The following is a 26,632-nucleotide window of genomic DNA, read 5'->3' as shown; positions in this document are numbered from 1 at the left end:
TTCTGAATAGATGGTTTAAACAGATCCTTAAGAACCCCAGTTTTTGTCTCTCTTGCACTATGGAAAGAAAGAAATCCAGGACATTTCTGAGTAATGTGACAGGACAGACTTTGATTTTTCTGTCCCTGTTAAGCACTGAGCATCTGTCAGCACCATACAGGGATTTTAAGTACTGACTGAGCACTCAATTCATAGGGTTAATGAGTCATTTTAACTTCTCATTTCTGAGAGTTTGCAGCATTGTTTCCTTTAGAAGTTGGATAGCTACACAAGGGTCATTTTCTCTCTCATTTGCTGCAGATAAATGCTATTGCCTGTTTCCAAATCACAACAGTTCAAAAACACAACAGAATCTTGGGATGTTCAAAACTGAAAGACAGAACAGAGGCTGCACAGACCCTATCCCAAAATACAACACAGAGCCTAAGCTCTAGTGGATGCTGCTTAATGCTATTTCTCCTTTAGGGTTGTAGAGAGAAAGGTCGGATAGCCCTCACCTGATGAAAGCTGGGGTATAAATGTGTGAACTGAAGAAGCAGACTTCTTTCAAAAAGTCAGCCTCTTCTTCCTCCTCCACCCTAACTCACCAAATAGGAGGGCACTTCCATAGCTGGTGCTCATGGAATATGCAGTTTACCAATTTCCAGCACCTTGTACTAGAAGACAGACAGTAGGTAAGGTCAGTATGCATTCCTGTTGATGAAGACTGCTACAGAGAATTCAGAAGTTAAATACCTGCCTGAAAAGGGATAGACAGCATACTGACTTAAACATCAGCCTTACCTGAAAACTCAACAGATACAGTGCAACAAATAGATATCTTTATTCTTTTTCTTAATAACAGTGGTAGGATAAATTGCAAATACCTGTTCTGCCAGGAATCTGCTTATACTTAGTGATTTTTGCATCCAGGGTGATCTACAGCTACGATTTCTTTCCCCCCCCCTTGGTTCTTCCTAGCATAAATAGAGTGGCTACGTATTCAGAGCTACTACAAACTTATTAGGTGTGTAACACAGTGAATTACTTCACAGAACAATAACCCATAAAGCAAACAAGAAGACTGCTTTGTTCACAGACGTACTGGGGAAGAAGCCTCATTTTTGGTTTTTTTTTTTGTTTGTTTCTTTTTTTTGCATCTTGCTAACTCCATCAAATTGGATTGTTCTCCATTGTTATCCTTCAAAAAATGCAATTATAAAAATGAGTTAAAAACATACTTTCATATTTCAACATAGTTTGTACACCCATTTCTCAGAGACCATTCTAGAAAAGTCAGCTTGTTCAACCTAATATAAGAAGGTCAAATATGGAAAATTAGAGTAACAAATCTGTGTAGTAAAAACAAGAATGTCTGTAGCATGTAGTGGTTAGTTGTAAACAACTGAAAGAAAGAAAAAACCTCTCTGTAAGTTGTAAAATAGTCCACACACTACATAGCTACTATATTTTTAGCAGGTGTTTGTTCTACCAGTCTTAACTTTTAATACTTAACATATTTTTTAATAACTTACAATGAGTTTGCCTGCCAGCAGCCAACTCAAAAACATAATGGAAAAAGAAAATAGCCACCGTTACAGTGGTGGGGAGAAACTTTCTCCAGCAGCCAATTAGTTGTGTCCAGTCCTTTCCCTTGTTAGCAGTCCTGACCAGAGTTCCTGGCTATCTTCAGCTTATCAGGAAGTCGATGCAGACCCGGGTTTCCACTGTAAGTACAGTGATTTTTTTTTTCTCCTCTATAACATCATATCAGCTCTGCGGAGTCCTTGTAGCAGCTAGTTCCAGCACGATGAAGAGAAAAAAAATATTCCATCCAGGTGTGGAATGATTCATGGGCAGCATCTGAGCTCTTCAAAGGTTTCTGTCAGTGCTGTCCTCAGTCAATACTGAAGTTGAGAGTGGGCTGTGATTTAATCTCATCTGTCTGGTACGAGAAGCTGCCTGTTTGTTCTTGAGTTAACTTGTTTCATCTTTGTTGACAAGTTATCTCAACTGACTACACAGTTTTCATCACTTTGAATGCCACTCGGTGCACAAAAACATAAACTACGCCATGCCCCTTGGTGAGAGCAGCAGCAGAAGCAGCAGCCATCCCATGCATTAGACTCTGCCCAGAAGCGTCGATCTGAAATGAAGGCGGCAACATGAACAAAACAGCCATTAGAATGATGTAAATCTCTAGTTTCAGAGTGCCTCAGATAAGGATCCTGAGAAACTGAGGTTGACGTTATTGCAGATCTATTAGCCCACAGACTTTCTCTGTCTACCTTGCCTCTGTGTGGAATGCACATACTATTAAATTCTATGTCTCTTTCTATGCACATGATCAGTTTTCTCTGCTGCCAGGAGTACACTTAAAAAAAAAAAAAGCCAATTGACAATGGAGAAGCTAAAACAGTGCCATAACAGTTCTCGTGTCATTCTGAAATTAGTAAAATGAAATAGTTGACTCATCTATGCTCAGCCAGCAGTGGAAGCAAAGCCAGTAGTTGATTCAACTTCTTTTTCCCATACTAGACTCTAAATCATTACCTGGCTTTGTGAATACATTTGACTCAGAATGATCTTCGTGATCTCTGGAAAACTAGGTGCAGAAAGGGATACAGTATCTCCAGAAAGGGCTGCCTGAAAACCACATTTCTTTGAAGCTCAGAAAGTACTTTTTTTACATTGAGTAATGTAAGAAATTAAGGTACTCAGTTTCTTTTTTTGATTCCCATTCTCTTAAGGGAGAGAAGCTTTGAGAAGACTACAGATGAAAACTGTGCTCATTTTTCCAAGAGTTCCAGAGCAAAAGGGTGATTTATGCTGATGCTGAGGCCCATCTGTTCAAACACATAGTGTGCCATTTGGTTTTAACTGTTAGATGCTAGCTCCAGATCCTATTCTCTTTATTTATTGATGTGAGTAACCTTTGACACAAACCTCAGAGTCTTCCATCTGTCCTTCTCAACGTGATTCTCAGGACTTTCACTCTCATAGGAAGCTAAGTAAAGTGCTGCAATCACAAGCAAATACAATACGTTATGTCTACTGGCATTTAAAAATCTGCTTGCCCTGGAAAATGGATGGAAGTTGGAAGTTAAATGAAGCAGGCTTACATTACCCATGCCTCGGATTAGGGCTACAGAATCCCATCATGAAGTACAACATTGCTCATAATTACATCAAGACAATACTAACAAAAAGTGCATGAGAATAAAGACTGCCCTGAAGGAAAGAGAAAAGCAAAACAACCCAAAAAGCCAGTGTGAACTGAAAAGCATAAGAGGAAGAAAACACTCAAGAGGAAATATTGAGCCTAGGGCCATGGTGTTTCATAAGAAACCATCCAAGTCCCAGTTTTATTTCTCAAGCAGCACCCTTTTAAGTATCCTGAAAGTCCATATAAAAAAACTTCAAATGATATTTACAGAGTCTGTATATCAAATCAAGTATTTTCATTCCATTTCAAAGAAAAGTTCACAGTCAATTTTCACAGACCATGTGTGCTTAAAAAGAAAAATCTTATTTTCTCTCTTATTTGTAAGGGAGAAGCATTTTTTAAAATTTCCAGACAGAGATGTTTCAGGTCAAATTCTTTCTTACTGAGTGGAAGCAATGGCTTAACAAGGACAGAGACAAAACAATAGCCTGTGACACTGGATCTGCAGGAATTCCAGGGCTCCTTACCATCATCACTGAAGACTGGGATAGTGAGCAAATACTGCAGAATCTTCCGATCCCTTTCAAATGGACACTCCACTTGCTTCCACGACATAAATTCACTGACTTGTTTCGCCAATTCCCAGAATTTCTGCCAGAGTAGAACAGGAAATGAAGATGTTATATACAGGAGGGTATTATTTACCTGAACATATTTTAAAGAGCAGAGAGATCCCAGTTTCAAGTCAAGGCTTGGGAGCTTGCTAAATTTTATACATGACTTAACTAAACTACTCTTGTGTTTCTACTTCAACCTGGAATGACTTCCCAATTCTCAGCTATGGTGAAATTGTTGTTATTTATGAATATAAATAGCACATCATGATCTGCACTCAATTTCCTTTCAGATAGCTGATAACTTCTACACCCAACTTCCACATTTGATGATACTCATTGTTCGTCTGTTTCACAGTGAAGTATTTAGTAATTTTCACATCAAGTCCACAGATGCTTCACACTGACATTTGGAAATCCAGATGTTCCATTTCAAGTTAATCAACATGAAACACTCCATTTTCTTGCTGCAAATCAATGCCAAAAATAAAAACTCTCCATGTGGTGTGGTAATGTCACTCATTGATGAGCTCTTTCAATTAATGTTTAGCATGCCTCAAGGGTATTTATACTCTTTGTGGAAAAAAAGACATTCCAGACCATCAAACAATCTAACTTTAGAACCAGGCTAATTGAGGCTGACTACAAGAAGTGAAATCAGTGTAATTTTGTGTGAGTGACCCAGGTGTCTTTAGAACAGAAAGCACTAGGAAAACAAATCATGGGATAATCCACAGATAAGAAATACGAAAGTAAAGACAAAAGAATTACCGAAATGGACTCAAAACTCCTTCACTGCTCCTATATCACACAGTTCTGTGGCTCACACATAAAAATAACACAAGGATGAACTTGCCTTTTAATTTAGGAGTTCTAAAAAAGACCAAAAATACTAATTTCTAAAATTATTGGTTGAGTATAAACAAATGTATGAGTTGAAATATTTAGATGAATTTGAGCACTGGGCCAAAGTTCTGAGTTTTTTAACTAAAAACCTATGACTACTGAATTTGTTTCTATAAATATCCAAACTCCACCATAACTGCACTTTCCTGACTACCTCCTCAATCCTGTGAGAAGGAACAGATGTACTCCAATTATACGCTAGAATCCAGTGGAAGCATAATCGTGATTGAGTTTGCTCCTGAAGTGGGTTGATGCTATACAAAAACCCCACTCGGTGCCACAGTGGTCTACTTACTTCAAAATTGACATGACCGTTTGGAAGACGATTGGCACAACCCTCATTGAGGAAGTAAATGTCTTTGATCAAGAGGCTGAAGAACGGTATCACGATCTAAGGAAAGAACAAAATTACTCTCAGTCCGGTGCTGACTGAAAATAAACTGCTCTACAGAGAACATTCAAAAGAAGTCAGGTGGTACAAAAGCTAAGCAAAATATCATAACATAAGATCTGCATTACTTCTCTCTCACTGAACAAAAATTCTGCATGCGCTACATTTTATAATGCATAAAGTTTGTCTATGAAAGTTCTCCCTTGAACGGTAAGCTAGTCCATGTAGTGTCCTTTCCGGCTTTGTACCAAACTGCTTCCATTATCTTGAAGTTTCCTTGGCACGTGGGTCTCTCAAGGTCAGAACTGAAGCACTTGTTGGCACTTGACTGTTTGCTCACTAAGGCTATGAGATGTGCTTAGGAAAACAGTAAGTGACTTTCTAACTACACTTCCCTGAGTTCAAGCAAGTCTTGGCACTGACTGGCTCAAGCACAGAGCACAACTGAACAAATAGAACTATTTGTCTTTGGAGAACATTGTAACATTATGTCCTTCAAATGACTATTTTAATTTGCACACAAAAATTTGCATAGCTGGACATCCTTGTAGCAACTGGGAATAAAACAAATGTCACCATATCTACCTCCAAGCAAGACTTTGCTGCAACATTTCATGATTTGTGCGAGCTCTTTCTCTGAAGTCTTACAACTCACTTTACTCTCAAAAAAAAGTAGCTGATGAACAACTGCTTCTATGGGTGGCAGCTAAGAATGGGTGGCTCCTTTTCACAAGAGCTATAACCGCAATTCATGTGTGACGAAATCCACTTTACTTCTCACAAGCCAGTTTATTTTGAAGAACAAAGAAACAAAGCCACCCCTGTTAATGCATAATTTGCAGCAAGTCCAGAAACAAGTAAGAGGAGATTTTAACTCGCTGTTTCCCACTAATAACTGATTCAACTCTCCTTCTTGAGTAAGAAAGTCTAAGAGTTTATTTAATGCTCATCTAACACTGTACAGGAAAGAGACTCCAAAGAATCTAGACTCAAGATCTGTCTATATTTCAGTTTTAGAATGTCTTTCTTTCCTTAGTAGATTTTAAAGCAATTTAAAACTGAAAGATGCCCAGTTGTGTCTATTTGAAACCACTGATTATTCTTCCTGTGTCTAGTTTGTCCTCTAGCATTTTCATCAGCACTTCTCCTTATTCTTCCTTCTGCAATTATCAGCACCTTTGAACATCAGAATCCCCAGAGAAAAGCTTACCATGCAACTTAACGAGCTTATTTAATCTCTACCCATTGTCAAGTCATTTGTGAACATACCTTCTCTCTGTTGCTATGAGCTGTCAAAGACCTTTGGGTGGCTCCACGCAGAGCAGTCCGGTAATTATAAAAATTGCTAGAAGGGTCCATCTGATGCTACAAAGCATGAAGAAATGTAAACAATGAGCTTCCGAGAGCCAGTGTCATCACCAGACAACATCTTTTCACTTGAGCAACTGTTTCAAAAAGCAAGAGCTTTTAAAGTAGAGCCATTTAAAGAACTGGGGCATCTTTTCATTTCTTCCTTCAATCAGAAGAGGAGCATGATTTAAAAAAAAAACAAAACAAACATTCACTCATAGGACAAGAAGGGATCGAATACAAGTTGGCAGCAGGAAAACAAAGGCAGGCATCATAGGCCTTTTATTTTCTTCTCCACCAAGAAGTTGGCTCATCTTTAACTCAAAAACCAAAGCCATGAACTAATATAACAGCGGGTCTTAACAGTAATATTCTGCTTTTCCTACATATGCTGATTTCTCAGAGCTGACTCAGCTGCAATGGCAGAGGAAAATCAGGCAGCTAAACCTGGTAGTGGTCAGGATGACTGTACAGATCACAAAACATATTCTTAACCAGCAGAGCCCAGCCTGCATAATATGTTTGAATGAAGTAGGACTGTGACAATAAGAGCTGATTAAGAGCTTTGCAGTCACCCTTGACATAAAAAAGGCCATCTCCCACCCAAGGGTGCAGGAAGTAAAGGTGCTTCCTGTGAAGTTTTAATCCATTGCCAGAGCACAAGCCAAATCTCTTGATACTAATGAACACCTCATGCTTGTGTCATGAACATTACACTGCCTCTATATTGCTTATAGAGTGAGTTAAACAATTGCTATATAGACCAAGCTAATTAACCTGTAAATAATTTCCTGAGTATACCACAAATTTGTATGTTGCTGCCCCTACACAATCTTTGCCAAAGGTCTCCACTACCTGAAATTAATTGGCAATCAAGATCAATTTCTCTGAATGGACAAAGCGGCTGCCAACAGCTAAACTTCATTTTCAGAGAAAATGCATTAGGTGAATCAATGCCAACCTTCTCTTATACATCTACCTTTCAAGAGGTTATCTATTTTAATTACGAAACTGCCATTTAGAAGGTGGGTTTTGGAAGAAGATAGACAATTACTTCCATTTGCTCTTTTCATGTTGAAAAAGCACAGGACAGCTGAAAGATTGTTATTACACTATCTGGAATTTCCATTAATCATAGAATTGTTAAGGTTGGAAAAGACCTCAAAGATTATCTAATCTTGCCACCAATGTTGCCCATTAAACCAAGTTCCTTAGAACACATCAACACGTTTCTTAAACAACTTCAGTGAAGGTGACTGGAGCAGCCTGTGTGTGCCTGACCACCCTTTTGGAGAGTAATGTTTTCCTAATATTCAACCTGAGCCTCCCCTGATGCAACTTGAAGCCATTTGTCCTATCACTAGTTACCCCAGAAGATGCTGACCCCAACCTCATCACAACCTCCCTTCAGGTAGTTGGTAGAGGGTGATAAGGTCTCTCCTGAGTCTTCTCCAGACTATACAATTCCAGTTCCCTCAGCCACTCTTCATAAGACTTGTGCTCCAGATCCCTCAGCATCTTCACTGCCCTTCTCTGGACACACTTCACACTTCAATGTCTTTCTTGTACTAAGGGGCCCAAAACTGTAGACAGCCCTCAAGATGCGATCTCACCAGAGCTGAGTACAGCAGGACAGTCATCTCCCTGCTCCTGCTGCCTACACTATTAAGAGCAAATATATACTGAATTAGACTTGCCAAAAAGAAGCCAAATTTTCACTTCAGAGCAGTTGAAAGTAGCACGCTAACAACAGTCCAAGTCGTCATGCATCCAAGTATTGGTTGAACTTACCTCAAGAATATCAAATTTGGCAGTCTTCACTTTTGCCCATGTTTTCTTTAATCGAGAGACAGGACTCATGTTCATGCCAGCTGGATATAAGAAAAATTGAGCATTTTGAAATTTGGAGATTATTTAAGACTGTTAAGTATTTCTAATACAAAGGAGCTATTAACAATAATACATATTTTCAGAAGTCAGACTTGCTATTTCATTAAAAGTCCAGTGATAAACGTACATTGGAAACAAAGATCAGCATATTTTGCAGAAAAAAGCTCTAACAAAATACTATGACATTATTTCACCTGGTCTTGTTAAACATGAATATGCAGTAAAAAAGCCAAATTCTCTCAACTCTACCTTTTACAAATTTAATGGAAAATTCCACGTATCTGGGAAGCTTTCCCATTTCAACAAATACTACCAATAGTTTCCTGTCAGATATAAAGGGGTGTGGAATTTTCAAACCACTTGGATATTTGTGGTGTTGTAGAAACTATGGAAGACATCAATATTCCATATTTCAGGAGTTTCTATTTCAACTTAGCACCAAAGTCTGGTTCAAAAAGTAGAAATCTAAGAGTTACAATGAAAAATTACCTGTGATGTACACTAAAAAGTAAATAGTTCCTTACAGAGATAATACTACAATACCACTTAGCAGTTCACTGCCACTTCCCCTCCCAACTGCACGCTAAGCAGCAGACTTCTGTAAAAAGTATCACACTTCATTTACCCAGGTTGAAACAGGGACATCTGAGGATGCATACTTACAAATAATAGCCATTAAGGAGTTAAAGTTCCCAATGTTAAAACATTCCCGTGCCACATCAATGAAATACTCTATCACTCTTGCTCTGTGCTTCTTTTTCACAGGCTGCAAGAAATGCATGTGCTTATGATTCTTAGCAGGAAACAGCACTAACACAGCCCCAAAAGAAACGACACCCATTCCCATTCCAAGAAGACCTAATGCACTATAACATCACCACAGCAAAAAAGATTTCACAGTTCTGATTAAACAAAACATTTTAGCAGAAGTAGTCTTTGCTCACCATACAGATTTCTGTTGCAACCAGGTAACTGAGCCTGTTAAACCATTCCACATATGCTTCCAGGTTACGGCTCTTCTTTCGATCTCCGTAGCAGCTCTGCAGAGGAAAAAAAATCAGTTCTTACTACAATATTCACCCAAGAGGGACCATTCAGCTTTTTGTCTTTCCATCTCAAGACACCGTAACATGATCAGGATTAACTCAATTAGCCAACAACAACAAAAAAACGTAGAGGTAAGGCAGAATTGACAGTATCTGGGTATGTACCACTTCTTGAGCTGTTGACCCAGTGAGGCACTCAAGAAGCCATTAGAATGCTCTTAGTCCCACCAGCATGCTTTGAAGAATCAGGATAGACTTAAGCAAACAATGGCAAGTAAGTATCTGCTTATTATTAAATTAAATAAATTAAAGTAATTTTGAGATATTTGAGATACCATCTCACAGAAAAACAAAATATAAACTTATGGCTGCTCTACCTTCAGTTTAGTAAAAGAGCAGATGTTCAAAGTGAGTAATGCAAAAGCCAAAGTTAAGCTCAACTTTGTGCTGTAGACCACAAAGGTCGCTAGAAGAAAACATTCACAGGATTAATTTTTCCCTTCGTCTAAATAAACAAAAAAAAAAGCAAATGAGTTAGACTGATGCAATTTGTTTGCTAGTTTCCGGAGCACCTGGAGACGTGCTCCAGGAAGAAAAAGCACTGATGAAACAAAATTGTTAAGATGAATACTAAAGCATTTTTGCTTTAAAGCCAGCTTCTGCTGGTCCTCACTTGCAGTTCACAAGACGTTTCAATTTAAGATGTTAAATGTCACATTTCAGAGCTGCTTCAGATCTCCAAATTACCTTGTCATTATCCAAAGGATCCTTTTGCACAAACGCCTGGACAAATTCTTCTGGTCCAATATAATTAAGTCTCTCCTAAATAAAGCACACAAGCAATCAAGTCAGATCCTCCGTTACCTTGCATTTCAAAAGGAGAAGGATAAAACCACACTGGAAAAAAATAAAACTCACAAGCTCTATGTGCGTCAGCTGCTGAGCTAATGTGTAGGGATCATTACAGACAGTGATTATGTCCCTCTGGATGGACTGTGGCTTGGTCTTTAAGACTGTGAGGCGATCTGTGGACGTTGCATTGATTTTTGCAAGTACTTCTTCATACTGGCTAACAGTCGCGAGCTTTCGAAGCAGGTTCTGGAGGAGCTGCTGGACGTTCTTCCGATACATCTGTGACATGAAACAATCAAAAGACGTTCTCAAGATGGAAGAGGACAGTATTAAAGTCTGTATGACATCAAAGCAGATTGATGCTGATGCAAAGCTCTTTAACAGACCCCCAAAGGCCCCTCTTCCAAATTCCAGACACCAGCCTACAGCTATTGATGGAAAACATAAGTAGTTGAAAAAATGAGCATCCAAAACCTACTAGCAGCAAAATACTGTGCAATCAAACACATGAACTTTTCCCATATTCTAATGAATTCAACCTTCTCTCCAAAGCTGCTATAAGTATTTCCAAATTTAACCAAATAAACAGCACTATTTTGGGTCAAATTCATTCTTGAGGTCAGTGGTATTCAACCAAGGTTGAATTTGGATTGTACTGTGGTAACTAATTGCATTCTGGTCTCTATGTGTTTTTATTTTCTACAGACAAGTGTGCTTCACTGGCCTTTTTCCTTTCCCATTTTTCTGAAGTATGATGTAAGAGAACTTTATGAAGTGTGTTCTAGATCAGCTGGTGACTGAGACAAAAAATGCATCTGAAACTCTTCAGATGAACATTGGCTTGTTGTGAAAACCACCTGACAATCAGTGGGCTAATCTTCAAACAAAACCAATAAACCTCATGTGAATTTGTGGTTTACGTCAACCCAGAACTGATAACCAAACTAGGGAGAAAACTGGTGAATTCGTGAAGCTGAACTACCTGAATTCTTGTGTTGCATGACCACGCAAAAACAAGGCAACTTGAGCTCTTAGCCTGCAGTATCCTGTTCCTTAAACTTTTAATTGAACCCAAAACATTACACACTCCTCTTTCCTGGTAGATGATACTTAAACAAGTTTACCTTCCAGTTTATTTGGACACCTTCTGACTAACTTGTCTCTTAGATCCTACATTGCTGCAGCAACAAGAGTTTGAAATTAGGGAGATTTAATTATGATAATCCTAAACTCGAATCTATTTTATTTAATTTTAAGGTTTTTTTTAAAAAAGCACCGCTTTCCATTTGCACCATACCTGACAAGTCTTGTACCTGTTGATAGAAGGAACAATACTGATATTTAGTCATATTTTAAAACTCCTGAGAGCTGAACAGCACAGGAGTGGCTTTGCTGTGGCTTTGCATCTACCCACCAAGTGTTTTTTACAGACAAAGACACTGAGCAGCATTTTCATGGAACTGATCAGGCAACTGGAGACAAGGATCAGGCAACTGATGTGAAAAGCTCCATAAGGCCTAACTTGAAACAAAGGTCAGTTAAGCAATAAAAGGAACTAGAACAATATCTGGAAATATTTCACATGCATGACCACTCAGGACAGTGAGAAGAAAACTGGCAGCAATGGCATGAAATATAGAGATTAAAAAAAACATATTAAGAAATCAATAATAATGTTTCAATATCCTACAGATTTTCTTGGTGGAACAATATCTTCATACAGTGAATGGTTTTAGCTGGATTCTCAGTGATAGCTCTTAGCAGTGGAGCACAATAATTCAGGAAGTGGAATAGGAGGCTGCAAGTAAAAGGCAGGTGAACTGGAACAGGCTGTTTCAAATTAATGACTCACAAAAACAAATCCAAGCAATCTGCAGAAAAGCAGGACCAAGGAAGTTGCCATTTGCTGTTACATGCAGTTCACAATAATGCAAGTCAATTTACTGCAACGCTTGTTTTCCCTTTATTGTTCTAAGGGAAAACTTGAAGCCACATGGACATGCAGCCTGGAAGCTAGGGAAAGTTGTAGCTCCCTGTCAGAGTAAGACTGCTGCCCACGGATCATTTTCTAATAGCTTGTCCAGCTTCTGTCTTTCTTTTCAGTAGATGATTTTCCATCTTACTGCTTCTCCTCAATCTGAACAGCAGTTTCTTATCTTCCTATTAAAAGAATATCAACAAACAAAGCAACACTATGGGAAAGATGCCTCCATGGCAAAAGCAAACCTGTTCCGTCCACAATCCAAAGTCCCCTTTAGAGATATCTTGTAGCAACTCTAAACTTGTGTTTGCTCTTTTTCATTTATACTCCATACTGCATCTCAGTCCCCTTACCTCTCTTCTTTTGTTCCTCCTCTCTTTCACATACAGAATTTCAGATACAGAAATGTACCTCAGTTGCCAAATAACTTTATGTTTGTTCTTTTCCACCCTTATTTATAGTCTCTCAAGGACTTTTCAGGCTTTGGCAGCACTCACAACTCCTCCCAGTAGAGCTTACCTATTGAAGCTTGTTAACAGGTTGTTTGGTGCCTTGTTCATATCATTATTTAACAGCTTATGTATGCAACATTAAGCTGAAGAAGGCTAGAAACATGATGCCATTTAGCAATTGCTCTTTGTGTTTATAGCTCTTCCAAACGCCACTCCAATGTCTTTTGCAATCTTGAAGTTGTGCCAGCTACAAGAGATGCTTGTCGAAACCTTGTTAACTGCCTTTCCACTGAGTGAAAATAAACCTTGAATTTTGTTTGAGTTTATTTCAGTATTTAAAAGACAAGTATCAATTAAACAGCAGAGTATTTCATAAGACCTCCATGAAACTTTACTTTGGTCTGAGAACCAGCACTTAGTAAAAGATGAAGTGATTTTCTCATGCACTTCTTTCAGAAGAAGGAATACAACAGACTGAATCCAGATCCAATCCTTTAAACACGAGATGACTCTTCTTGATCCAGTTTTTCTTTTAAAATTATTTCCCAAGACTGCAATAACTACTCCACTGACATAAAGATCAGAGGCCTGATTCCAGCAAATGTTACTCACACCACACAGGTAGGGATTTCCCTACCTGCAAAGATTCCTAATACTTTATCTGGCTTCTTCCAAGCAAAATAATTAAAAATGAAAAATATAAACCTCCACAAAGTTGTGCTTGTCTGCACACTGTGTGATTGTTTCACGGTTTTAGGGATGGGGTGAACCCTGCCTCTGCTTTGAAGAGGGTCTGCTTTTGCTATAAAGTTTCTTCTTAGACTAGGTATGGGAAAGCACTTTTTGCCTTCAAAACCATTGTAACAAGTTAGCTTAATCTCCCAGAGCCATACCATGTTATTAACAATAACAAATGCACAGCATCATAGCATTTTATCTAATAACTTTGTTCACAGGTAACTTACCTCATCACCACTGGTTATTCTTTGTGCCAACTCCTTTAAGTTTCTCATCATTCTTTCATCCCGAAAATCATAAGGAAATGTCTCTGTCCATTCTGTCAAGAGCTGCAGGATTTTGGGAGCAATTTTTCGTATTCGGTTCTAATTGAAAATACAAAGGAGAAGCATTATGAGGAAAAGCAATACACAACACAGCTAACCCAAAAGAAATAGAATTCCTTTTTGCAAAATACAGCAGAGCATAAGGGTATGAAGGTCAGTTAATTTTTTAAGCTTAATTTAAATCTTCATTGGATTACAGGCCAGAGTCAATACCCATTAAGGCCAATGAAAAGCTTAAATGGGCTGGAAATTAGGTCCCAGGTTACTGGAAAATTTAGAATATCTATATCCATAAGCTTTCCCTTCACTATTAGAATGTCACAGAGCAAGACATACATTAGTGGTTCCGTAATTTATGATTATCAACTATCGAAGTGGTAAGCATCATTCACCGCTTATGTATGTATGTACAGTACATCACAGGGAAAAACTGGGGCAAGGATTCAAGTATCTTAATTTGTGTTATTTTCTGCCAGCAAGGCTTTATTACAACATCCACATTCTGTTTCCTTTTCACTATACATTATATGAATGCACAGAAAGAAAAAAATGCATTCCCATGTGAGTGAGTGGCCAGCAAGCTAAGCCACTCCACGAAGACTGAAACAAGAATGCACACGTCAGTGAAGCCCCCATTCATGTGCTTAATTCATCGTTACATCTTTCCAACATTTTGATACTACACATTAATACATCTGGAATACTGAAACAAAAGCAAATATTGCAGAACGTGCCATTAATAACCATCACTTTTATTTCTGTCCCTTGCATTGGTAAAATGAAAAGTGTAGCAGCAGCAATGCACAGGATGGTCTGAGCAGAGAGGAGATTTCCCGCAGATGTTAGTGACTAAAGGTCAGATTCTCAGAGTGAGTGATTATTACCTTGTCCTGGCCAGGCTCACTTAGTCTCTGTTGCTCAATGCACAGGTGGCAAACTTTGGCCATAAGCTCATAGGGATGCATGAACAAGCGTGAACTGAGAAGGAAGGTGAAGATGTATGTTCTCTGCAAACAAGAGAAAGACAGATTAAGGGGTAAATCACCACCATTTTACAATTTCTCAAAATCTGCTCCTGACAAATCATTTTAGTATCTGCAGAACAAAACTGCATTTGGCTGTACCGAGTGCTATTACTACAGCAATAATCACTTAATTGAACACTTGTCATTGCTCCAGACTCAGTGCTGCACCATCACGCTTGAGCCAAATTAGGTAAGATTAAACCAAAACAAGGCAGGACTGGGCTGGTTTAGCTCTGCTTTTGTGCACAGTGTTCTTACAGGACTAGTACTTGAAATTACCCAGAACTTCAGCTCATCTCCCTTGCTCTACAGTACACCTCTGCAAGAGCCAGTGCCTTATGACATAACTCTTTCTAGTCCAACAAGAGAATAAAATTAATGCCGCAAGTCCAATCTACATTGACTATCAACACAGATATTGATTGTTCCCGTGCTTCTCTAGATAAAGCAATTCACACAAAGTTTAATTTTACAGAACAAATAGTAACTCATCATTCTGGGGCTAGAAGAAAAGGTTCCTTATTTTGCCTCGGCTTTCCACATATAATTACTTGAACTCACTGCGAGATGTATATTTGAATTATTCAATCCACTCCCATGCTGCTGGTAGTTCAGTATTTGACACCCACCACAAAACTTACAACGTTCCAGTTCTCAGAGCTTGAAACATATAACGTTTGACTAATCGGTACATAAATAGCTTCATTTTTATATTTTACACTGAGCATTAGTGGATAACCAAGAGCTTAAGGACAGTTCTGTCTTGGAGCTGTAAGGGTCCTGCCTTGGAACTGTAAATTCATCTATCAAATCAAGCAGAGTTATGTATTCAGCCAGATTTTCAACAAAAAGTGACATAGTTCATCCCTTAGCCATCCTGTCCCCAAGACTTTTTGGTATCATTCTTCTTTTCTAAAAGATATATTAAAAAACCTCAAGGCACACATGCCTCTGGACAGGCCAAAGACTCTCAAATGACAGTTGCTCTCATGTCCAGTTTCTGTTGATTCTGAACAATGTGGTTCCAGTGCAACATCTCATACTTACATCAGGATAATAATCTACACTGGGCACTAAGTGTTGGATCAGAGCTTCCAGAGACCCTGACAAGAGGTTGTTATCGTGGTAATAGAGTCCTCCACAGCCATCCTCTTTTGACTGATACAGATTCCTGTTGTAGCCGCTGCTGTCAAACATTGCTGCAAAGGGAGGTGTCTGTGGCATCCTTTCCTGGAGAGAGACACACACAGAAGAGAGAATTATCAGAAGGTGTGATGGTGTTCTACACTCAAAAGATGGGATCATTTAAAAAAAAAAAAAAAAAAAAAAAAAAAAAGTAAAACAAAACAGAACAAGAAACAGTATCACAACCTGGGTCAATTGCACAGCAGTAGAGATAATTCCTACAGAGTGTATCTGAAAAAAGCTGTAGTGCCCCCAAGCCATTGAGAGTGCAGATGCTGTTGCTTTTCTCTCCATTGTACCAAATCCTATTTGTGGAAAAGGTTCTCTAAAGCCGCAGACCTCAGCAAAACTCACTCTGTAAAGGCACCCAATTCTGAGAATAACCCCAATGTGACAGCCTGGAGATAAGCAGCACTCTGCCATCTGTGCGCTCCCAGCTTACAACAAAGCACTTTGCAGAGAGAGCTGAGTAGGGACGAGAAGCTATTAAGTTATTAGCTGGATTCCTGGAGACCTGAGAGCCAAAGCTTTCCTGCTGCTGGCAGCGTGGCTGCACAACTGAGGCATTCAGAGCAGCACGAGACTTAGGGATTCAGTGAGTAAACAATAAGGGAAAGCCAAACTCTGCTGCAAGGACAGAGAGAGGGATGGGAGCAGAGCTCCTGCCCTGCATGACCCGTACTAATCCACTTTGAAGATGCCAACAAAGATTTGCATCAAAATTGGAGAGTGTGTCTGAAAAGTCACATTAGTCACTGTGTGCAGCTGTTCAGCCAGGGAATTCAGTTCCTGCCAGCCTGATGAACTGGGGAGAAGTAAATCATAGGAAGAAAATATAAAGGAAATACACATGCTACAGTGTAAGAGTGCAAGGTGCAGGACTGACTAGGAAAGGGACTCTTCAGAAGTGTCTGTTGTGATAAGACAAGGGGAAGTAGTTTCAAACTAAAAAAGGGGAGATTTAGATTGGATAAGGAAGAAATGGTGGCAGGGCACTGAAACAGGCTGCCCAGGGAGGTGGTCAAAGCCTCATCCCTATAGAGACACTCAAGGTCAGGCTGGATGAACTCTGAGCACCTGATGGAGCTGTAGGAGTCCCTGTCCATTACAGGGGAGATGGGCTAGGTGGCCTTTAAGGGTCCCTTCCAACTCAAACGATTCTGTGGTTGTATGATTTTATATAATCATCACCAACATGCAAAGTGTTAGGTAGTATCTGACTTCATCAAAGGCTGAAGTGATAAACAGGTTGGGGAAAAGCCACCATTTCTACCACATTACTAATTTCCACCATGGTAAAAACCCAAACAAGTGAGAATCACAGAAATGTTTTCTCTAACTTTTTATCCACATGCACAGTATATATGACTCCTCACTAAAATACCAGATTTTCTGCATAAAAATCAGTAGGCAGTGCCTAATTCTAATAACTAACTCCTCCAGAAGGGAGGAGATCTTTTTGAAGCTTGCAGTCCTCTAGCTCTTAGTACAATTACTCCTAGAACCATACAGATCTTTTTTCTAGAAAAAACTACACTGCACATATAGGCACAGAGAGCCTCCTAGTGCCTGGATCGAGAGAAAAGAAAAATATCCTGACGTCGTTTATAGATATCCTGATTCGTAACACTAAAATAAAATTCCAAAAAGATGGCCCTGCAAGGCACATATTGGCTTACTTGTTTGCTGTCTATTTCTGGAAGCTACTTGATGGAGACGGCTCAGTTCTGTTTCAGTGAGATGCCAGGCTGCACAAGGGAAGAGATGTTCTGTATGCCCCAGATTTGGGCTCTGAGCATTTCACTTGTAAGTGAACAAGAGCCAGGATACGTTCTCCACGTGATGAAAAGGGATGATATCAAAGTGTGACAGAGAGAAATATAGCACAGCCAACAGGATGATTCATACAACACATGTGGTTGTCCAGCAGGGTTCGTCAAGTACCCAGACCCTTTTGCTGTCTCTCAAAGGGAGGTGAAGATACAAAGCAGCATTGCTTAATTCTAAGAAGCTCAGGAGCTAAATCCATAGCACCAACTCTGCCCTCAGAGTAGTTTGAGTGGAAACAACAGTCAGAGCACAGAATCTGGTCCACAAAGTCTTGGCGTATGCAGCAGACATATCTTAGTACCTGAAAAGATTAGTAAACCACAACAGTGCACTATTTGACAAGCAGCAATTAGACAATCAGCAAGAAAAGATTATTTGAATGAAAAACATCCTGAGAGTTAAAATGGGAACTTTTTACTAGAGACAGCATTTGGCTATTTCTAACACGCAAAACACTTATTTTTCACCTCTTTTTTAAAAAAGGCAACAAGTGTTGTCTTTTAAAGTTGTTATTAAATTCCAACTTGATCTGACTTGAAGGAAAGAGCAGTGGAATAATTTCCTGGCTAAGCAATGCTCTTCTGTGACAGAGAGCAGTCAGTAACCATGGATTGTGGAAAGAGAAATAAAACTTTTGTTTCCACAGCTGATATCATTACAGAGAACATGAGATCTTGGGCATTAAGGTAAGTAAAGATCACTCTGACTTCGAACAGCATTTGTTATGTGATTGAAGTACACCTCCTTATACACACAGTGCAAACCTCAAACATGCAATCACATCCCCAAGAGCTGCTTTGCCATACACGTCAGAAACCCCAAACCACACATAAGAAGGATTACACTTCCCCAAGTGTTCTTAAAGGAGGCCGTTACAAACTTGGGCTATGGCAAGGGATGATGAATCTTAACAGTCTACACTAAGACGAGAAAGCACAAGCAAGAAGGAATGAGGCTTGCTGCAAGGTATAGGAATGAAGTATGGTTTAGGAGTTCAGCAACAACATTCAGTCCTAAGTAGTTCTAAAATGTTGGTGAAAATTGTGCTGCTTTTTATGCACTGACTCCAGACTCCCCAGAACAAAGCATACCACACACAGAGACTACGCTTTGCATTCCATAGATCCTGGGCGTGTTTGCTCTGTTTACAAAGCATCTGAAAGGTGAAGTGAAATCCTACAGCTCAAACTGTTACAAAGATAAGAACTCTGACAACTCCTTGATCAGCATTTCATACACCTTACTCACAGAAACCACCATGGAACAGTACTTGCTCAAACTTTGTTTCCTGCAATTCTTCCCTGATGTATCTTTGGTTTGTCGTATAATTCTGACTTCAACTTACAGATCCTACATTGTTTTTCTCTCAAGAAATATTTCAGAAACATGTCTAATTAGCTGTATCTTGTAGGCAGAGAGGATGCAGAAGAAACCAGATCGAGCTTTCACTGAAACTGCAGAAGGCGAACAATTTTGTAAAGCTCTCAAAATAACTGCCCAGGCAACAACAGGCTGCAAATGAAAAACATCAGCAAGCAAAAAAAAACAGACCAGGAAGTGGATTGCAATAAAAGGCATTTTCCTCCTGAATGCGGAAAGGAATGCTTTCTTCATTCTTTTTAAAAATAGAGCCAGCTGATATGTGGGAAGGTCAGATGCACTGCTGCTGACCAATAGCTCATGTATGAGAACCTTGGCACAGTAACCAGGCAGAGCCTGAGTCACTCGAAACTGAAGTTTCAGGATCCTAGGAGCATTAAACCTTCTTTGAATTTCTCAGTCTGCAAGGACAGAAAATGGAAGATAACCAAGAAGCTCATCCTGTGCTGAAGGTCCACATGTCAAGGACCAGCCCCCCTTCCACTCTCTACCCGTGCTCTGCTTTCATAGGGCAGAAAAAGCAATGAGAGCCCTTTTAACATTTTTCTTCAATTTTAGTTCATGACAAAACCAATCCTTCCATTAATGTGCTTGTTTCAATCTGTAAATCCCTTTGATAACCCCACATTCTGCTTTTTTTCCTGAGTCAGAGGAGAGATTTAAAACACGAGCCACCCAAGCATCTGTTATCAGCAGTACGATGGATTTGCACAGCAGGAACTGTATGTCACAAGCCTCTAAAGAGTCTAGAAAAGTTCAGTCCACTGCACACTCCATGGTGATTCTGTAAAGCTCAAGTGATTCACAGAGTGAATTAAATGGAAAAGCACATGCAAAGGCATCAGATCAGCCAAAGCATGCCATGAAATACCACCCATCTTTAGCAACAGACAACACACAAAGCTACTCCTTCCTACCCAAATTTATGAGCAGATAGCTGGACTTAAAGAAGTTTCAGTACACAACCAATGCTGGGATCATGTTATAAAAAAAAAACACTTTTTTTTTTTTTTTTTTAAAATGTCCTAGGATGTATTTCGTTCTGAAAAAAATCATTAATGGACTTTGCTCCAAGCACTTTCTTTAAAACCAAACCAACGCACAAGCTGACTATGCCTCAGTTGTATTTAATTCAGTCACATATCATCAAGCAAAACAGACAGTTTATTGGCTGTCCAACAGAGAGCATTAAGAAATCAGCTGAAAATGCTGATGGCAAAATTCAGAGCTTTGAAATAAGAGCACAAGCATACTTAATGCAAAGAAAACTCAAGCGTGCTGTTCCTGCTTCCTTTTACTTGCTGAAGTTGAGTGAGGTTTTCAAAGGCACATGAATTGCACCCAGAGACATACAGAAGAGTACTGCCATATGTTCTATTTGGATTACTGAATATTACAGTTGTAAAGATCTAAACACCAAGGAGAAGAAGCTCACCCATGAATCCCACCTTTGCATGCAGGCAGCTGCACACCAGCTCTGTCAAGCTCCTTCCACCAGCTCCCTACAGTTCTACGGGTTGGAGCAGCTATCCATCAGCTGAGCTCTCCCCATCAGCTGATGAACTCGTGCAGCTTGCAGTCAGGAGTTTTAAGGCAAGCCAACAGCAGTGATGATTTCCTTCAAAACATCACATTGGAAACAGTGATTCAGCAGGTGATTCAGAGTGGCTCAGCTGTCAAGGAATGGAGAGTGGGGTGGGGTGGCCAGCTGGGAGCTGATGCCATCCATGCTATGCCATCCCCACCAGTGAATCAGAGCTCCAACTCTCCATCATTTCCATACCATCCTTTGTGCCTCCCACAAGCTTCCAACTCAGCCTCTGCTCTGTTCCTCATGTAAGTGAAAAAAAACAGAAAATTGATGCTGTTGATGGAGTTGGGAGTGGCTTTCCCAACAGCCTTGAAAGATACAATCCATTTTATGCAATGAGCTTCTATAAGCCTAACCCACTTCAGATGCCAAGGCCAAAAAAACCAGACTTTTATCTGCAAGGATCAGTGGTAAAGAGTGGATCTGAACCAGCTCACAGTGATAACGAGCTTCCTAACCGTTTACACATGTGTCCACAATCAACCACAAAAAGCATCATCTCAGTGCCCAGACATGGCAGCTGAGAGCCTGGATCTTCTGACTCTACTAAAAACCCCTCAGGTGGCTTTACTAGAGTCCCTCAGTTTCTCATTACCACATTCCTCTCCTTGACAGCGAGGGATTAGTGTGGGGTTACCTCCTTTCATTAAGTTCCAACATCTTTTTTCAAAAGGGCACAGAAGGTGCATCACACCACATTAATGCCAAGGAGCATAGTCCTATCCATGAGCACGAAGCTCTCTTGACATGGTTCCTCCCTCAACCTCATCAAAACATCACAGAACCATGGAATCATTAAGGTTCGAAAAGTCTACTAAGATCATCAAGTCCAACCCATCACCATGACATATTTTGAATTCAAAAGCTGTTTGCAGACATCCATGCTTGGTCTTACGACAAAACCTACAGCATGCCTAAGAAGAGAACATCATCCCCTTTCATAATTAGAACAGACACACAGGTTGTAATTTTACAACAAGCTCAAATTGTGTTAAATAACAGTACACATTTAAGTTTATTTAACTGGTTCTACCTAAAACCTCATCATCAAACATCACTTTTCCACTTGGATGCTGGTTTGAGGTAAGAGATTCAAGTAATCTCTGATCTTGCATTTAGTGAAAACTGGTGTTTCCATGAATGGTACAGAATTTTTTACCAGCAGTAACAGACCTACAGTTGGTTGAAGAAATCTGCATACAGTTTCTGCAGGTTACAAAGACAAACAAGCAAAATAAATGTAGGCTTAAGATAAAAAGGGTGGTCCTATTCTGGCAGTTAAGAGCAAACACAGTTCTTCATCAAGCCAGTGGTACTTGCCTGATACCTCTGTATCTTAGCTGGATATCAATCAGAGATTTCTAGAGCAGCAATGGGTCTCAGTGGAAGGAGGATCCTAGGACTCTGCAACCAACCTGCTACTTTGCCTTGGAAAGGTCTGCACCTTTCAGATCAACACACGATAGATATGGCATTTAGCAAACACACACCAGCTTGTGTTGTGAAAGGATGTTCATAAACACTAGTAAAGAGCATTACAATCTCTGAAGGATGTATAAGGGAAGATCAACTCACAGCTCTGATGGGCAGGTACAGTCAGGTCAGCTTGTTGCTTTCAAGCAGAAAGCACCTGGCCTGGTACCTGGCGAGAGCAATTATCTCCAAAAATATTCCACTCTGATTCAAGCATATTTATCCTCTGTCTTATTGGTTATGAATCTCAACACCTCAATGCACGGAATGATGCCAACTCACAACATCCCAGGCTCCTCTCTCCATTGGTGTATGACCTGGTATTTCTGGCCCTATTGTCAAATGCGACAAGGTATAAGCAGAACACCTAGCCCCATGGGAGGGGCAAGTGACACAGGGAACATTTTACTGTGGAGAGAAGATGTGTTTCAATGAATCAAAACCAAAGTATTCTATGCATGTGGATCTGAGTCACATTCTGCTATTTCAGAGCCACCTAGGGAAACTGAGCTCTATTGTTTCCATGGTCCCATCAGCACATTAAGCACAACCTACACATGTTTCTAGAAGTAGGGATTTGGATTCTTTAATGCTTTTTTTCTCACAGCAGCTGTAATAGAGGAGAAATTAACATTAGCTTTTGGCTGGAAATAGTCTTGGCCTCCTGGTTGCCAATCATAGAATCATTAAGAGTGGAAAAGACCTCTAAGATCACCTAGTCCAACCACCAACCTATCCCCACCATGTCATGTCCCTCATTGCCACATCTCCAGGCTTTTGAACACCTCCACGGGCAGCGACTGTATGGCTTCCCCGGGCAGCCTGTGCCAATACTTTACCATATCTTTGGAGAAGAAATATTTCCTAATTGAGAGATTCACAGAATCATTAAGGTTGGAAAAGACCTCCAAGATCATTTAGTCCAACTGTCAACCCATCATCACCATGCCCACCAAACAACAGATTTTCTCAACTGCAGCTGCAAAATGTGCTCTGGAACTTCTGTTAGCAAGGTCATTTTGCAGCCAAGTGTTTTTTAGGTGCTGTGGCTCAGTCCCACAAAACCACACCAAGCAAAGAATGCACGTCAGTGCATGCAAAGTACACCTGCATACCCGCCAACATTTTGGAAAGGATTCTAAAGCAGGAGCAGATGAAAGTTCTGTCTCTGTCACTGAAACACATCTGCTCCATTCCAGCAGAGAACATTTTTTCTGTACTGTCCGTATGAACAGCAAAAAAACAGTAGAGCAAAGAAAATAGAAACATGCTGAGTTAGACAGAATTAGTTTTTCATTTAAGAACACTGCATGAAGATACAAATAAACAGCTTAGATCATCTTTACCTCCAGAAGCCGATGGCTGTCTTGTCAAGACTGTACTTTAAACTAAATCTCCTCTGACAGCTCAGAGCTGAAGCTCTGACACTAATCTCTGCAAATGGGGGAGAACGATCACAACAAATGAAAGGAGCTCTACAGAATGAACAGGGATGCAGTGGGAAGAACACACCCACGCCAAGACTGTGCTACCACAAACTCATCTGTTTGTAAGTCATTGCACAGAACTCCTACCACATTTTCTACCCGTGATGACTCTGTTAAAATCAAAACAGCCCAAATGAACACTGCTCCAGCACTGCAGCACAAACTGACTGCAAACTCATGATGGTTCAACAGTTAGACTAAATGATCTTGCTAAGGCCCTTTTCAACTGTAAGGACTCTATGACCCCACCCCACCCCCTCAGAAAAAAAAGAAAAAAAAACTTTAAAGCCCTTCAATTCAGAAAGAAAGGCTCTGCAGCACGAGAACCATGTGGTGCTTATTATGCCTCTCCTCTCTGCGACACCTAGCGCTTGGTGCTCCGGAAAGTTGAGAGCCACAAAGCATCCCTGCCATCAGCAGAGACAAGCATCTTCAGCTCCGAATGCCACAGAACTCTTTCGCAGCTGATCAGAGGACACCAGTTCTACTGAGTTTTAAGCATGAAGCCTGGTAGCAACTTTTCCAAAGGGAACATCAAAACCGAAGAGCCCAGGTAGTAAAATGCAACTGGAAGAACCCACCTGCTTGGTACCGTCAGCTCTAAAATCTAAGATGACACATAGCATAAACTGGCAACATAATCCATGCACAATTCCTTCCTGCCTTCACCACCAGTTAAACAAGCTCGTGAAAAGAAACTTCCAGGTTTTCAGCAAGCGTTCCTCTCTGATGGGACTCCAGCCCCTGATCCATCAACACTTTCTATTTGTTCTCACAAATATCTGGGTCTCACCTCCAGCCCCCCCCCCGCCGCAGCACCGCGTCCCACCCGTACCACAACGGCACACGTACACGCAGCCCCCAGACCTACCCGCAGGCGTCCGCCCGCACTCCGGCCGCACCGCGCTGCCGCTTCTGGCAGACGCCGCTCTCCAGCGGCTGCGGGGCCGGCAGAGGGCGGAGCGCCGGAGGCGGAGCGGCGCAGACCTCGCCCCGACGACTCCGGGCGGAGCGCAGCCCGGCGGTATGGAGGGAAGGCCAAGGGGGAGCGAGGGGAGGGTGAGCGACGCTGCAGCGCCTTGGCTGCCGCACTGGACGCTGACCTGATCCTCCCGCTGTTCCCACGGCCTGAGAGGATTGGGCTTGCCCAGCATCTTCCAGGCAAGTAGCATAAGCTGGATCGAGCTGACCATTTATGTATGAAGCTATGTACAAGCATCAAATCCCTCATTAATGGAAGAGAAACTGTCCCAAGGAGTTAAATCAGACACGTGCCTCTGGCTGCTATTTCTGTATGCAATGGCATCATCCAGAGCTCCTTCAGCCAGGTCCATGTTGAAGGCAGTCACGCAGCCCTGTCTACCTCTGTCCTTTCTTTAGAATCATGGAATCATTAAGGTTGGAAAAGACATCTAAGATCTAGTTCAACCACCAATCTACCCCCACTCATACCCCTCTGACCACATCCCTCAAACACCTCCAGGAACACTGACTCCACCACCTCTCTGGGGAGCCTGCGCCAACACCTCACCACTCCGAGAATAAATTTTTCCTAATACCCAACTTCAGCCTCCTCTGGTGCAACTTAAAGCCGTTACCCCTTTTCCAGTGGTCCCACCAGTAGCCCAGACCCTCTCAGAAGATGTTTGCAGGGCTGTTAAATGGAGCAAATAGAGTCACACTTTCACTTCTGATAAATTCATTCTCTAGAAGGAAATACTTTAAAAGACAGTTTTTAAAATAATTGAGCTGGGAAGCTAACAAATAGTAAAGGGACCACTGTACCAATCTCCTTTTGAGATTGGGTCTTGGCAGATATGCTTGCAGCTTCCCAGAGCATTCGAGAAATGACGCACACATCCTGAACTTCAGGATTTGCACCAACACCCATCCTGACCCTCTGCTCAACATCACCATGTGATACAACAAAATGACAGTGGAGGGTAATTTCTGCAGAAGATGACACAAGGCCAAGTCAGAGGCCCCAGCAGTCACACACACAGCTTTGTCCTTTTCCCAGTTTGACAAACGTCAGAGGATGGTGCTACATATCCTCCCTGGGCTAGAGCAGAGCCCAGTAATGGTCCCAGCTCCATTTCCTGTCTGTAACAAATTTCCCAATGCAATGCACTATTTAATCTTCTTGCTTCATTCCTGCTTGCTTTAGAAGTCTCTTCACCAGCCAGAACTTGTTAGCGTATGTACAAGAAATCTCTGGAAAAAAAGATCTAGATCTTACCCAGATAAAGGATTTCCCATTTCTCCTTTTTGCCTCATCCGTAGATGACACATTGATTTTCTCCTCCCCTCCTCTCCTGTATTTTAAGACACGACCTCTGACTTCAAGCAGAAATACTCTTCTGAGGTAGAGTATGGGCTTGCCAATGGAAAGGGCTGCCCAAGGGGAGGTACGAGGAGCCAGTGCAGTGCCAATGAATCAGTGCTGCTGCAAAACTGGCAAAGGCTACAGCATTGGGCAAGCGAGGCAGTTTGTGTGCTGGCCTTGCTGCAGCAGTGCAGGCGGTTATGAATAACTTGGCAAGAGTTCAGAAGAGGTCACAAATTGCAGGAGGTGAGAGAAACACAATTACAAGTCAACACGCCAAGCACAGGACATGCCTAATCTGGATTGCTCTAATGCTGTACTTATTTATGCTTACTATTTTTATAAGGTACTGGTCACAGTGGCAAGGCATTAAGGAAATCAATCTCAAACAAAAGCTAAAAAAAAACCCCAAACCCTAAATGGGAACAAATTAAATTAGATCAATGCACACTAAATGCATTTGCTATGCAGTGTTCTCCTGCAACACAGACTTGATCTGTGGCGGTTGGATCTGCAGGCATCAAAGCTGGCATTTACACTGGGCTCCAACACAGACCCCTCCACTGTTGTGGAAGTACATCACAAAGTCAAATTGCAAATCCAGCCTCTTTTTTTTTTTTTTTTTTTTTTTTTTTTTTTTTTTT

The 26,632-nt window shown here is 40.8% G+C and overlaps 1 protein-coding gene across 4 annotated transcripts in view; it reads right to left on the bottom strand.

The window, feature by feature from the left end:
* Positions 1–801: 801 nt before the first annotated feature.
* The window catches only part of RASGEF1B (RasGEF domain family member 1B), a 116,417-nt gene continuing 90,586 nt past the window's right edge, over positions 802–26,632 (bottom strand). The window contains exons 1-14 of one of the 4 annotated variants that reach the window (XM_042871639.1): positions 25,902–26,059; positions 15,764–15,946; positions 14,576–14,698; positions 13,593–13,730; positions 10,261–10,473; positions 10,090–10,164; positions 9,241–9,336; positions 8,960–9,062; positions 8,198–8,277; positions 6,326–6,421; positions 4,961–5,056; positions 3,673–3,796; positions 2,926–2,998; positions 802–2,125 (exon numbers count right to left, since the gene is read on the bottom strand). In XM_042871639.1, the coding sequence (XP_042727573.1) occupies positions 2,101–2,125; positions 2,926–2,998; positions 3,673–3,796; positions 4,961–5,056; positions 6,326–6,421; positions 8,198–8,277; positions 8,960–9,062; positions 9,241–9,336; positions 10,090–10,164; positions 10,261–10,473; positions 13,593–13,730; positions 14,576–14,698; positions 15,764–15,940 (1,419 nt within the window). In that variant the 5' untranslated portion in view covers positions 15,941–15,946; positions 25,902–26,059 and the 3' untranslated portion in view covers positions 802–2,100. Of the gene's footprint in view, positions 2,126–2,925; positions 2,999–3,672; positions 3,797–4,960; positions 5,057–6,325; positions 6,422–8,197; positions 8,278–8,959; positions 9,063–9,240; positions 9,337–10,089; positions 10,165–10,260; positions 10,474–13,592; positions 13,731–14,575; positions 14,699–15,763; positions 15,947–20,559; positions 20,637–24,533; positions 24,616–25,901; positions 26,060–26,632 lie in introns of those variants that run through there. The other 3 variants (XM_042871636.1, XM_042871638.1, XM_042871637.1) reach the window with 3 other exon arrangements.

The sequence above is a fragment of the Lagopus leucura genome, unplaced genomic scaffold, assembly GCF_019238085.1.
Source record: "Lagopus leucura isolate 7727_CA_CO unplaced genomic scaffold, USGS_WTPT01 Super-Scaffold_100004, whole genome shotgun sequence".
Lineage (NCBI taxonomy): Eukaryota > Metazoa > Chordata > Aves > Galliformes > Phasianidae > Lagopus > Lagopus leucura.
The sequence above is the reverse complement of the archived record's forward strand: the minus strand, read 5'-3'. Positions and strand labels throughout refer to the sequence as shown.